Raw genomic sequence first — 14,715 nt, 5'->3', positions numbered from 1 at the left:
GCTTGTTGTGACTAGATAACTCTTACCCCTGTCTAGTTCCAGTAGAGTTATCTCTCTTAAATGCAATGGAGTACCTGGTTATGTCATTGTCAAATTGACAATCTAGCATTGTTCTATATGACAGCATGTGACATGCATGCCCAAGTAGGACAGAAAGTATATTTATTTCACAAAACATTAGCATTGAGGTATATGGAAAAACAATTGGTACCGTGATACCATATATATGGAAGAACCGAACATAAACAGGTCAAATTTTATCCATCTTGCTTTGAGTTTACACAGATCAGCCAGTCTCTTATATTTAATGTCATTTAATTTTTGCACATAGAGAGCATGTACATCATTTGGTCATACATCTGCATATGATACAAAAGTTTGTCTTTTTATTCTTTTGTTGCTCAGTGGTTCTGCCAACTTGAGATCTACACACACTTATTTTCATTGCCTGCTGTCTGAAATGCATATGCATAACTAGCTTGAACAAGTTAACTGTTCTTTATTGTTGTGCAATTTTCAACATCTCACATGTATGGCCCCCTGGGTATTCTCTCTTGGATATCTCTGTCCCAGAAAGAAAAGTTTTGAACCAGAGGTCTCGTTAGGATTTTAAAACTAAGAGTCCATGGCTCCCATTTTGGTAAAAATATGAGTCCCATCAGGAAAAGTTGCAGTCCCCTCTCAGAAAACTATGCCAATTATAGTAACTATTGGTTGCCATAGAGTTTAATTTCTTCATTCTTTATAGCACTGACATATTTATAACACTGACATAGCTCTTGCTTGTCCATCAGAGTGAGTCTGAATTTTTTCAATCCAAGGAAGGTCTTATTCAAAGCACTAAGCTAGGCATCACACACTTTCATACACTTGGCTAATGTCCCTTTCAAATTATCAGTTCTAGCAACTTTAGCCCTCTCCTGAATCTCACAATCTTCGTCAGTTTGCCCTTGAACCCCAAAATACTCATTCAAGTCTATGTCTCAACATGTCATGATTCCAAGGTCACATGCACTGCTTATTCGGTTACACTCAGAAATGAACACAAGAATGAAAGCTGAAGTTGTTTATTTGATGTACTGTTATAAATGACCACATGTACATCTCTGGGTATTTCTGCTTCTAAATTCAAGCACTGTAAGTATCAGTAGATTTTCCCACCCAGCTGCCAGTCAAAGCCTTTGATCTCGCCGCTTAGCTATTGCAGCATGTTCTTTTGATGTACTCTTATAATGGTGATGACGGGGGGGGGCTTTCAACCACTAAATTCTGTCATTGTAAATATCATCACAGCTAACTGATCAACACATTTTCCCCACTATGCAGGTGACTGAAGCAGGACTGGCAAGTATTTGAATTTTACCGCCCGCCTAAATAAAAAAATTGGCGACCAAATACGCGTGATTATAAGCGTTTCCGAGACCTCTGTCAGTTTTCACTAACATGAATCCTGCCAAAGATTCACTTCCTTGAATCAGTGTTTTGCTGCTTCTTATGCCAAATTTTTCTCTTCCATAATGTTGTATTAGGGTTTTAAGTTCAACATTCCCATAGTCTACTTGTTTAGACATGGGTATATTTAATAAATATAACCGGCATATTGTCCATCCAACACGTACATCGGACTCGCACTCAACATCAATTTTGGGCTCAAAATCACACACTGGTATTTCCAGTGACATTTTTCCAATTCACAACAGACCGATATACATAAAATTCGTTGTCATCATAGCTATCACCAGCCAGTATTTGCCGACTGAAAAACGTCGTCTGAACACAAACCGTGTTGTCATTCAACCATTTTGGTTTCCTGTGTGGCCCTTATTGGAAACACGCATTTGTAAAACTTTCACGATGAAAGTAAGGCTAAAATTCCATAAAATGACTGTTCCAGGGCCAATAAACGAATCAAATTTCGTTTAACAGCCATTCGTGTCGAACCGAAGTATCCAGATATCTGGATGTCGCATCAAGCGTTGTGAGACAGTTGGGGCAGCGCGAATTACGTCGCGAAATGCACTTTTAAAGTTAAAGTTAAAAGTTTAATAAAAATTGCATACTGCGCAAAGAACATTTTTTTATATCCGCGGCGTTGACGTAATTTGACGAACGCGTATCACTGCTTTAAAAGTACGCGAATTCGTACAAAGTACGTGCACTCGCGTGTACTGGCATCATTTTCTGACTCAATGTTTTATTCACGTTAGACCGCTAGGAGCGGGGTAGATGGGATTTTAAATATATTTTCGGGTTTTTTTCTTTCTTCTTTCTGACAAACCCACCAGCGATTTCTCATTTTGTTACCACAACCCACAACAGAAGTGATTTTCCTAACCAACCTTCCACTGTCAGAATTAAAATAGTTCGAAACACAACCTCCAACAGAAGTTTTTTTGAAGTGCCGTCCCCGGGGGGGATATATGTTTTACTGGAACAGCCCTAATTATTTCCAGTATTGGGTTCAGATTTGAGTCTTTTAGCACTGTCAGTTCAAACGTTATAATAATTTCCAGTATTTGGTCCAAATTTGAATCTTTTAGCACCGTCAGTTCAAACATTATAATAATTTCCAGTATTTGGTCCAAATTTTAATCTGTTAGTACTGTCAGATCAAAAGTTATAATTATTTCCAGTATTGGGTTCAGATTTGAGTCTTTTAGTACTGTCAGTCCAAAAGTTACAATAATTTCCAGTATTGGGTTCAGATTTGAATCTTAAAGCACTGTCAGTTCAAAAGTTATTAAGTGTGACCCCTCTATAGCACGCTCAGTTATAACATGAATTCGTGTATAACACGGTCATGGTGTGGCTCCCAAACTTTCTTATACATGTATATTTCTCATACATGAAATAAAAATCCTTATTAATAGTATGGAAAAACCGTTAGAGGTTTATTATCATTTTGGGGAAGAGATCTCATATGAATGATAAAGGACAATCGTGGCATGGCTCCTGAAATTTTATATGTATTTTTCTTGTGCATGAAAAAATTGTTTTTCTTCTTAAAAGTATGAAAAACAATGTGTAAAAGGTTTATTCAGGGATCACTCAGGGCTTCGCCAATGTCGTAAATTGTGATTTTTGTCCTCAGTAGGAGCAAAATATACTATCTGGCCATTTCATATTTTTTATTGGTGACATTGTTGGCTGTTTAAACTTGTATATACAACCATCGGTTTGTAGTGGAAAAATTCAGAGGCACCATGAAATGAAGCCGCAAACTTGATATAAAATATAGTGAAATTAATCTATTGTTAAATAAACGTTCTTTGTCCATATTGACAAACCATCTTAACAGTGCATTATATATCATAAACTGCTTATGTTGACATCTAGCTTGAATATTGTATGTTGTGAGATATCCATTTATTTGTTGTTGACATTTCTGGTAGCAGAGATCAACCAGACAAGTCATTATCTCATAATTTATCTTTTGTTGGATTTTCGGCCACTCACAAGTAATTAATATATTTACATAGACTGACATTTGTATGTGAATGGTAAGTAAAATTCCTCTTCTTTTCACTCAGAATTAAATCCTTCAGAACACCCTCATTTTCTGTACTAATCTTAAATCCTTCATAACAACTCACATTTTCTGTTGTTATCACTGACATCAGACCAGAACACCTGCATCTCTATCGTCTGTTCACCCTTTTTTAAATTTCTGGTGCATGCATGGAAGGCAGCATCACTCCGCTACCACAGATGTATAAAAAGACCCACAAAAAAAAACAAAAGAAAAAAGACACAAACAAAACAAGATCTTTTTGGTCTATTCAGTAGGCAGAGAGGAACAGTAACTATAATCGACCAAACGATGGCCAATTCAGTTTTTAAAAATGTACCCAGATAAAATAGGTTGCTGAAATTTCAAAGAAAATAGATTACCTTTGAAGCACTTATTGTTATGAAAACGTACTAAACAAATGGAAAAAAAATCAGTCTCAATCATGCAGTACAGTTATTTGATGTTGCTGCCACAATAAGAAATGGGCATTTGTTTGGTTCTCCAAAGCTGTCCTTTAGTGGTGACTTCTAAAACGCATGCACCATTCATTAAAGAAACCCAATTACAGTCTTCAATAAAAACAAAGAACTTTTCTTCAAAGGAAGTCAGTACCAAACTTAAATAAAAGCAATTGAATCTGATGGATTATTTCATTTTCCAGTGTGACTGGAATATGTTTACTGTGCTGTGAAAGCTTCCTTTTGCAGGAAAAAATATTTATGCTTACGAATGCTACCAATGGCAGCTTAAAACGCAAACTAAATTTTAGTGACTTGGGATGCACTGAAAAGTAAATGTGCTTCATCATTCGTTATGTGATTGTGCTATTTTTTTCTACTGAATTCAGACGTACATGACCAGTGACAAAATTATTATTACTTTAAATTTGTGTGCATATTTTTGATGGAATTACTTGTATTGTGGATTCAATGTATGTGATGAGATTTGCAGGTGAGTATAGTGTTGATACTCTGTTCATGCTATACATTGACATGTGGATATATACAGTATCGACATATATGTACCAATGCATGGTTCGCTGAATAAAGTAGAATATTTTATATGTCTTCTCTGTTTTCACTGCAGGTGTATTTCTCATTTAATATGCATCAATTTAAGATGGTAACCACGCCAATGAAGCACATAATTTTGCGTCCGCATTTATTACCTACCCCTCCTCTCTCTCTCTCTCTCTCTCTCTCTCTCTCTCTCTTTCTCTCCCCCCCCCCCCGGCAATGTTTGGGGTACATGCATCATTTTCTTCATCTAACTGACCTGGTTGCTTATAACACGGTTGGTTCTATGGCTCCCAACTACCTTGTTATAGCGGGGTCACACTGTAATAATTTCCAGTATTGGGTTCAAATTTGAATCTTTTAGCACAGTCAGTTCAAAAGTTATAATAATTTCCAGTATTGGGTTCAGATTTGAATCTTTTAGCACTGTCAGTTCAAAAGTTATAATTATTTTACAACAACTGTTCAACAGAACTTCTCGAACAATTTTTTGCATCAAATTCTAAAACATGAACTTCGTTTTAAATCTTTAGTTTCTCATGAAAATATACTCATCGGATATTTTTTTTCTGTTAGCATCCAAGTTAACGTCTGAGTTGTCCATGATTTTATTGATAAATTTTCAGTCGGCAGTGACATTTCCAACTATTTTTTTGTACTGTCTGACTGTGCTGGCATTTCCTTATTTGGTGATGAAGTACACAGCTATTTATGATGTATAACACATGTTTCTATAGAGACAACACATACACAGTAGATTATGGCCATAGTGATGTTCAGGATAAAATAAGATACTGACCATAGGCTTATTCAGGATAAAATGTGTTAGTGAATCACAAATTCGATTACACCATAGTCTATTTATTGTTAATTTTTTTATAGTACTTTCACTTTCTTTGGTACATGCACATTAATATTTTTTCAATGACAATTTCTTGCACCTCCATTACATTATACTCTCATGTTCTCAGATTCCAGCAGCAGTTCCAGGAAGATTGGCGTGTGTCTGCCCTGAAAGAACTTCTTGAATCTACAGAAAATCCACAGGTAAATAATTCTGTTCACTTGTCTCTCTTCCTGGTATTGTTTTTATCCAGAGAATTTGGTAATTTGTGTAACTGGAATTGGTTAAAGCAAACATTATCTTAGCTTGACATGATTTAAAATTTGTTGAAAAGAGAAACAGTTCAAGCAGCAGGGGGGCGAATCGGACAATATTCCGACAAATTTTCGATTAAGGCCTCAAAACGACAAATAGAACCTTCCTTCGAAATCTCACTTTTCGAACAAAAAAAAAATAAAGTCTCCGTTTGGCAAATGGAGCCTTAGCGTTTTTTGCTCGAAAACGCTATATTTCGCGACAACATCTCGTTGGTGTTTTCCCGTGGTAATCATCGGGCGTCCCGCGTCGATGTCATTGCCCCCCCTGCTGCTAAGTGGTTATTTACAACTAACCAAGTCCGATACGATATCGTGTCCGAGGGAGAGAGGGGGCGAATCGGACATTTTGTCCAATCGTTATTTTGCTTAATTAATACTTTCTGCACTCAACGATCTAGTGTCGTCAGCGCCTGGTAAAAAAAAAACGACGACGGTCCATCCTACATGATGGTGACGTCATTTGGTTTAATTAACACCTTCTGCGCGCCGATCCCCAGCGTCGTCAGCGTCCGGTAAGCACATCGACGACCGCGTCGATGTCATTGCCCCCTCTGCTGCTAAGTGGTTATTTACAATGATCTTACAAACAGAGTGATCACTAACTCCTCCTCCTGTAGATCAATTAGGTTATTTGACTGATCGGTGAGTTTAAAATTAATTCTCGTTAAAAACCGATCATGGCATCGCATATAGACCGGATTAATCGGATTCTCAACGATTAAAAATCCCGGAGGGGCTGTTGGTGAAAATGAATAAAGGATATATCCCTGTTGAGCTTGATTTGATTGATTGGTATCTACCTGGTAACTCCCTTCGATAACATCACACACTAGATTGATTGCTATCACCGATGCGATATTTACGTTGTATGGAGCAATATGCCTACCATCATCCCCGTTATCGTGTCTGAGGATATAAGTTGATGGACCGATAAAATCATTAAGAGACTTTCTTAGTTCTGGCGTGTTGTATCTTGGAAACTTAAAATCGGGTAAATCGGCTTCTGCGATATTATACTCGGTTAGGAATTTTTGTTTATTATCAATTCTGCTAGTGGATATTACCCCGATGATTCTTTCATTGATATATTCCATGTCTGATATAAGTTGATTTAACACCTCAACGTGTTTTTGTGCTTTTGTTTCCCGTAGCTGTTCTAGTTGTGATTGGTAAATACGATTAATCTCGATAAAAAACCTATCGATATCATTTAAATTAACTTCGGCCTCGACGACCGATCCAGGAGTTTTCTCGTACCTAAAATACCAATACATGGTATTCCTGTCTTGAAATGTAAACCAGTCGGGGGGTGACGAGTTTTTCATAACAAACAAAACATCTCGATAATTGGGATTAATCTCATGATACGATTGTTTGCCCTCGGGGTTTTCATAAGGTGGATTCTTAGGCCAACCTAGTATGGTTCTTATTGAACTGTTATAGATATCAACCATATACCCCGGTGTGCTTATTTCAATCGTCGACGATAACGTCGGTTCATGAACCGTAATAGCGATTTTTGATTCTTTTCCTGTGATCGATTTTATCCTGCGTTGAAATTCTTTATTGATTTGTTCTATTTGGTATGACCCAGTTGGTATTGTAACCTCCTCCCAGTTTGGGGTTCCATCGGGTTTATTTTTCCGTGCAAAAACCAGCGAGTTATTAGGTTGTTGTCCGTTAAATGCGTCCGCTCGAATATTAGGCCAACTGTGATATACTCGCAATTTTGCCAGCGCTATTTCCTTCACTGGAACCGGTGATGGAAAGTTTACACTGAATTCGGGTTTCGTTGATGTTATCGATATCATATTTGTTTGTACCGGAGTGGTGTTCTCCGCGATCCGCTGAAGTAATTGAAACCCTTCGGGGTTCAGCGACATTATTATTATTTGTTGTCTTTAGTGTTTAATATTAATAACCAGAGCCCATTGAGGTGGTTCCGGCTTCCAGTTGAAAATCCTCGATTTTTGACATCGCGGAGCTATACAACTGGACCATCGTGGAGAATTCAACATCGGATACGAACAAATTATCAATCGATAACGAGATCAACCCGGATAATTTCGAGTACGCGTCGGATACTATTTGATGTTTTACTGTGTACTCGTCGAGTTTTTTCTGAAAACACGATGATATCTTCCTAGTGATTGCGTTGGCGACTCCAGCAATTGTTGTCATTGCGGAGACAGCGATTGGAACAGCGATCGGGGCTATCGTGGTTACCGTGGATAAAATAACACCGGCGCCAGCTACTATACCCGACACCGAGTACACGACCGCGTCGATGGCGGTTATTTTTCGGCGGTATTTTTTTATTTTTGCACGGTATTGTTCGGAAAGCGTTTTCAAGTTCGCGGAAAATTCTTTTGCGGTATCGAATCGATATTGATGTGACGTCGGTGATACCTCTGATTCAATTTCCTTGGTGGTCATTTTTATTTTAAAAGAGCTAATGTTTTTAATTACTTAGATTCGCTGCAAATTCCACATACCATGTAATGTTTGCCCGGGCTAGATTTCTATCAACGGCATAAATTGTAAACTGTTCAGTTGCGTTCCTGTCTATAATTGTTGATATTGTATTGTTAAACCCGGATGAACTCGACGATAATATATTAAACTGCATCATTGAAACCAGTGTCAGTCGATAAATGCCCTTAACAGTTGCGGTAATATTTACTGTATTCTGTGTAGAAGTCCAATCGAATGATCCATGCCGAATTGTGTATACTGTGTTGATGATGTTCTCATGAGGGATTTTTATTTTTTCGAATTGCTCTGCTACTCTCGGTAGTCCGTCTTTAATCGCTTCAACATCAGTTTTAATCGTTCCTATTTCCTGTATATGCGTGTCCACATCTTTTTTGTTCGCTGCAACCCTAGTAATGAGTGTATTTATTTCCTGTATATGCGTGTCTATACTTTTTTTGTTCGCTATAACATTAATTTTGAGTACTTCTATTTCCCCTTCATGCACGTCTATACTTTTTTTGCTCGCTATAGCATTAGTGTTAATTGTTTCTATTCTCTGTCCATGCGCGTCTACATTATTTATGATCGTTACAACATTAGTTTTGATTGTTTCTATTTCCCGTGTATTCTCGGTCATACTTTTTTTGTTCGCCGCAACATCAAGTTTGATTGTTCCTATTTCATATGTATGCACGTCTATGCTTTTTATGTTCGCTGCAACATCAGTTTTGATTATTCCTATTCCCCGCCAATACGCGTCTACATTTTTTTTGTTCGCTTCAACATCAGTTTTGATTGTTCCTATTTCCTGTGTATGCGCGTCTACACTCTTTTTGTTCGCTTCAATATCAGTTTTGATTGTTCCTATTTCCTGTGTATGCGCGTCCATATTATTTATGATCGTTGTAACATCAGTTCTGATTGTTTCTATTTTCCGTCCATGCGAGTCTACATTATTTATGATCGTTGCAACATTAGCGCCGATTATTTCTATTTCCCGTTCATGCGCGTCTACACTCTTTTTGTTCGTTGCAACATCAGTTTTGATTGTTTCTATTTCCTGTCTATACGCAGTGATATCATTTATAGTTATTGTGATTTCATCCGGTTTGGTATTTTTTTTACCAAGGAATTTATCAACGGCGCTATCAACCCTGTTAAAATTTTTTCGTAACGTGTAAAATTGGCCCGACAGCGTCGTAAACTCCGAAATAGTATTTTTTATTGTTGCAAGATTTGGTTCGGTTACCGTCGGGGTTCCAAAAAAACTAGCGGTAGTGAGTTGTATATCGGCGACAGATTTTTTCACCTCGGTGGCAGATTTTTTCACCTGCGCGTCAAGTTCGGTCACCGATCTATCTAACCTTGTAAAACCGTTCTGGACTAATGTTACCCTATCCTCTATCTCCAATATATGTTTACCCGGTCTGAATCGTCCGTCGGCGGTATACAACGCGATAGTGCCATCGTCGGCATCACGCTGTCGTGTTAAAACGTCATTCAGTGACATATTACTGGATTTCAATTTACCCTGGCGGTCTTGAAATACAACTATTTCGCCTGGGTCAACACTTGTTAAATTCAACATATCAGCGATTTCATCCTCAATTAGTTTTTTTATGTCGGCGGCTGCCGTTTCCGTGGATTCTTTCAGCGCCGAAACCGGTCGTCCCCAAATATCAATCATCGTTATTGTAGAAAAAAACGACGTTTCTAATTAACCCGCCGGGTCTCTACGACCCCACTAGTGTATTCGTTTACAACCACATGAGGTGGTTTCCGCGATGATGAAATCGCCGCGAGTACGTTCAATACCTCACGGCCACATATCGGTGGGTCACTTAATCGCTGCGTTGGCAGCGTGGAATAAAAAACCCGGGCTGAACACGCCCGGGCTGAACACGCCCGGATATACCGCATGAACTCTTTCGGCGGAGCTAACCCGTATGAATCAAAATAGACGATTGCACGCGGATCAATCGCGTATGCAACCCAATGAGTTCCCGCTCCGGAGGACCCATCGAGGTTAATTATGCCGGTTTCAATATTCCTTGGTGCCGCCGGTAATTGATCCCTCATAAAAACACCTCTGAAGTTTTTTATCGCTAGCGCGTTTGCGGCGTCTATTAAATCAAAATTAGACATTGGAGTCATAGACTCAGGAGTCATTGACTCCCGAGTTAATAAACGGTTCCCGGTAGTCTTAGACCCTTTCCCGAGTACCATGAATACGGGGTTCCCGGTAGTCTTAGACCCTTTCCGGCTACGGGTCGTTTTTTTTTGTAGCCTTTCCCGGTTGCCTTCTTCAATGCCATCCCCGCCGCGGTACCAACGGCCCCTAACGCAGCCGCCTTAGCCACTGCTGGGGCCGCCGCGGCAATCAATGCCGGAATCGCAGCTAACAGCGGAAATATCCCACCGGTCTTTTCCATGTTTTTAATTGCTGCGGCTGAAAAATCTATTTGAACTCTCTTTTTATTCTTCATCGCATCATTGAAATGTTTTATTTGACGCACCGTCAACGATATCTTATGATTACCACCTGCCATCTGCGACAGCTTCAGCGTTATTGTGGTCCCGCATTGTTTAGCCGACTTTGATCGTAATTTCTTGACTTGACCATCAGTCAACTCTACACTGACGACACTATACGACATTTATTGTAAACGCGTTTTGTGCTTTCAATTACATGTTTTCCACTGGCGCATCAACGATTCTCATTCGTCCACCAACACCTTCTAGCAGCATTGATTTATCGCTGAGAATGACAGCAACCGCTCTATAATCGGCGCCACCCGGGGCTATACGAGCTCGGAAGTGTATATCAACGACGGATTGTCTCGTTAAATCAAGATGTTCCAGCGAAAAATAATAAATCGGATACAGGTTTTTAAAATCAAGTTGCGATATTTGCAAACCAGTGTCGACGTTTTGATCACGACCCATATATGACAGCAATCGATGGTACACACGTGCGATATGGTTGTCGCCGTAATTAAGCTGTATGTCCTCGGATGGTTCCTGTTGTCCGTTTATTCTCAGCGAAACATCCCTGACTCCTAATTGATCAAATATCATATGGCTGCTTTCTTGACTGCCCAATCGTTCCCTATTCTGTAGCGCTATGAATATATGACGCGGGGCTGAAACACCCTGTTTTGATGCCAGGTGCCATGTAAACGTATCGGCGACGTTATCTTCTTTAGCATCAGTTGTTACCGCTAGCCAACTCAACAACGATTTCCCTCCCTGTTCCATAAATGCTAACAATCGTGCCTCCGTGGTAACTGATGGAGTCAGCACCGGCATCCACAATGCCATTTTAGTTAAAACAACCTTACCGGCAGCGACGCCAGCACGCCATATTGCATTGTTATCATCGCCCTTTCGCGTCAGCGCGATTGTATGCTTAGCCCCATAGATAACTTTTCTAACATTTCTGCAGAATCCAAATATGTGATGGAGTGGAATCGCGCATGAAAACTTTCGGCGTGGTCTTTGCAACACCCTACTCGTGCTGCGAATCCCATATTGTAATTATCGTTAAGACTTTTTATAACAGTGAAATCAGCGCCTGGTCTTGCTCTGCGGTCTGGGTTATTTGCTTCAGCCTGTGGGTCAATTGCGGTATCTCTTGCCGTCAGCACGTTAACGTACTGAAGATGATCAGCGTTATTGGTGGTGTCCTTTGCGAACATCATAGATGGACCCGCCGATCTTGTATAATCATCCGAGTATCTCGCCAACCCAATTATCGTTGTTGCAACATCAACCTCGCGTTCTATTGATTCAATTTCTCGCCCGTCAATAAGATATCTGGCGCTCTCAAATAACGCCATGATACCGTTGTTGACGAAGCCAACTCGAACACGATGGTCATCTGCGTATGGTGCATTATCGGCGGCATTTGTCACGAGTTCTCCCTCGATTTCGATAAACGCTTCACACGGCAGAAAGTATTTACTGGTATCTTGGACCTGAAGTTCAATTCGCGATCGTAGGTCGGGTTGCGCTGCATAATAAGAATAAAATTGATAATCACGGACAGAATCATCCCTGCGCACTGGGGCGTCCATATCAAACGCGGGATCAGCGGTTCGCGCAAACATTCTATTATTTATCATGTTGATGTTTTCAATTGAAATCCATCAACGTCGTTTTCGTCGTAAATTCTTTGAATTTAAACCACTCCCCGCTATCGCGTTCATGAGCGCGTTGGTTGCCGCATCGGCGGATGGCGAAGTCGCCAACGACGGAGTCGTCGCCAACGACTCTAGTTTTTCTTCCACGGCGTTATTTATTACTTTACTGACATTTGCAGGCATCACTGTCGTTGATGGCATTACCGGTGGTTTCTGTTTTCTTTTTGAAAATCTCTTGGATTTCACCAACGACATTAGTTTGTCCCGCGCGGCTGAAAGCGCCTTTCCGGCAACATCTCCAATAGCGCTGATTCCCTTATCACGAATAACATCAATAGCCTTCATTCCTAATTGTTTGGCTAACGGCGCTACTTTTGGAGCCATTCTTGTAAATAACCCCGCAATGGTGCTACCGAGACCATCTCCACAGTACGCGCGGTAAACAGGCAATCGCGAGTTTACCACGTAGACGAGTACTGGTTTATCGTGGTTGTAGTGTATGATCATCCTTATTAAAAACACCAGTTTTCCAATTAATCATCCACGAGCTCGTCTATGAGCGTTCGATATGCATTAATGTCCATAATACCGCCTGCAAATAACCGCTTGCAAATATCAGCGGCCTCATTGATTATTTCCGGAGAGTTATTTCCGGCTCGTTTTCCTCCGATTAGTACTTCCAGCCGTGATATATCACTGAGAACACTATTAGGACAGGTAACGCCGTAGGATTCTTTACCAACAGAGTATCCTTTTCCTTTTTTTGGTGTTATACTCTTAACTTCCTTGTGGAATGCGTCGTAATCGGATTTACTACGATGTGGTAATGCATCTTTATGTTTACTCGCTAAATACACTATTCTTGCCCAGTCCTTTAACGACTTTATATTTTTCTCGTAACCGCTATTGATATGCTTCTTATCTCGTATGCTCTTAGCAAAATTGTTGGCAGCAAAATTAATTAATTCTTCCCTGTTGCTGAAGCCTCTAATTTCATCTATTGTGCTCTTCTTGAGTACAATACGGGGTATATTCCCCTCTTTTTCTTCCGGTATTTCTTCTTCTGGTGTTTCTTCGGGTATTTCTTCTTCTGGTTCTTTCGCAGTAGCACCTAATTCTTCCTCGTCGGCCATTGTAACATAAGGTTCTTGTGGTTCGGTTATAGCGAGTGGTGATGGCCTCCGTGTTGTAGCAGCCGCTATTTTTGCAGGGAGTGTTTCTAAAGACCTTTTTGTTTGTTTTGTCTCTGCCGCTATCTTTTCAAGCGCACCAAGAACGGGTACAGTTACCGCCGTAACATCCTTAGTCGCTTTAGTTACCGGGGCAAATAACTGTTCACTTCCAACAGCAAAATCAGTTTGCATTTGTTGTCGCGTTTGAAGTTTCTCTCTCACTCTGTCTCGTAACGGTATAAACTTTCTAAGCGCTGCTAGCCGCTCTCTGGCTAGCCGAGTAGTAAGTGATTCACCTACCATTATTGTAAATTGATCCGCAATTTTCTAATTTTCCGCCGAGTGTACCATCGGAGTTTTCGTCTATAATCCTTCTAATGTTTTTGATCTTACTAGAAATCTCCCGGCGTCGTTCATAAACACGTCCGAGTTTTTTTCGTATTATTTCAACGGCAGTAAATAGTCCAATGAATGCATTTGCGTCATTGTGGTACAGGTTCTCATTAATCGTATGTTGTAATCGTTTTATAAAAAAATACTTGCCCCCGTTTCGACTGTTCGTTAATAATCTCATAATCGGATAATATTTTTTCACTGTCGAGACCATCAGATAATTCAATTCCTTGATTTTTTAATTTTGAAATCTCGGCTAATATATTATTGATGTCTTCGATATTCATTATTCTTATAAAACATCTTATTTCTAATATCAAAAATTTTAATAAAATTATTGGGGGTCATTTTTGACCCCGTTTTTTGTATGGACAGTACAATGCCGTAAATCTCCACTCGAGTGTTGTGGCAGATTGCAGGCATACATGGACAGTACAATGCCGTAAATCTCCACTCGAGTGTTGTGGCAGATTACAGGCATATACATATACTTAATTAAGGACATTCATATCTTGGAACCCCAAAGCATACATCTCCGAGAGGGAGGCCTAGGGTGACAAACGTCATCGTAGACCGCCCAGAAGATATGCTTGGGGGACATCACTACATGTACTTAATTAAGGATGAATATATTTACAATGAAATGATTGATGGATGATGGGACGACACAAGACAGCACAAACATAAAACGGCGGGGCGGAACTCTACGGCCAATTCAACCAATCAAAAGCAACCCAATTAAATTAACCCGGTTGCATGATTGTGAACAAAAGACAACCACACGCCCGGGTCAAGAGCGTGGGTTAGTTTTGATTAGTTGAATTGGCTTTCGAAAGCCCCAGGCT

At 39.9% G+C, this 14,715-nt stretch overlaps 1 protein-coding gene across 3 annotated transcripts in view; it reads left to right on the top strand.

Moving 5' to 3' along the window:
* Nucleotides 1-14,715, top strand: part of LOC149785851 (putative ATP-dependent RNA helicase TDRD12) — a 313,410-nt gene that overhangs the window by 245,512 nt on the left and 53,183 nt on the right. For all 3 annotated transcript variants that reach the window (XM_089979811.1, XM_089979813.1, XM_089979812.1), the window contains one exon: nt 5,499-5,574. In XM_089979811.1, coding sequence (XP_089835937.1) covers nt 5,499-5,574 — 76 coding nt within the window. The remainder of the gene's footprint in view (nt 1-5,498; nt 5,575-14,715) is intronic.

The sequence above is a fragment of the Sinohyriopsis cumingii genome, chromosome 13 (assembly GCF_028554795.1).
Source record: "Sinohyriopsis cumingii isolate HCF-2022 chromosome 13, ASM2855479v2, whole genome shotgun sequence".
NCBI lineage: Eukaryota > Metazoa > Mollusca > Bivalvia > Unionida > Unionidae > Sinohyriopsis > Sinohyriopsis cumingii.
Note: the sequence above shows the minus strand (reverse complement) of the source record. Positions and strands in the feature narration are given on the sequence as shown.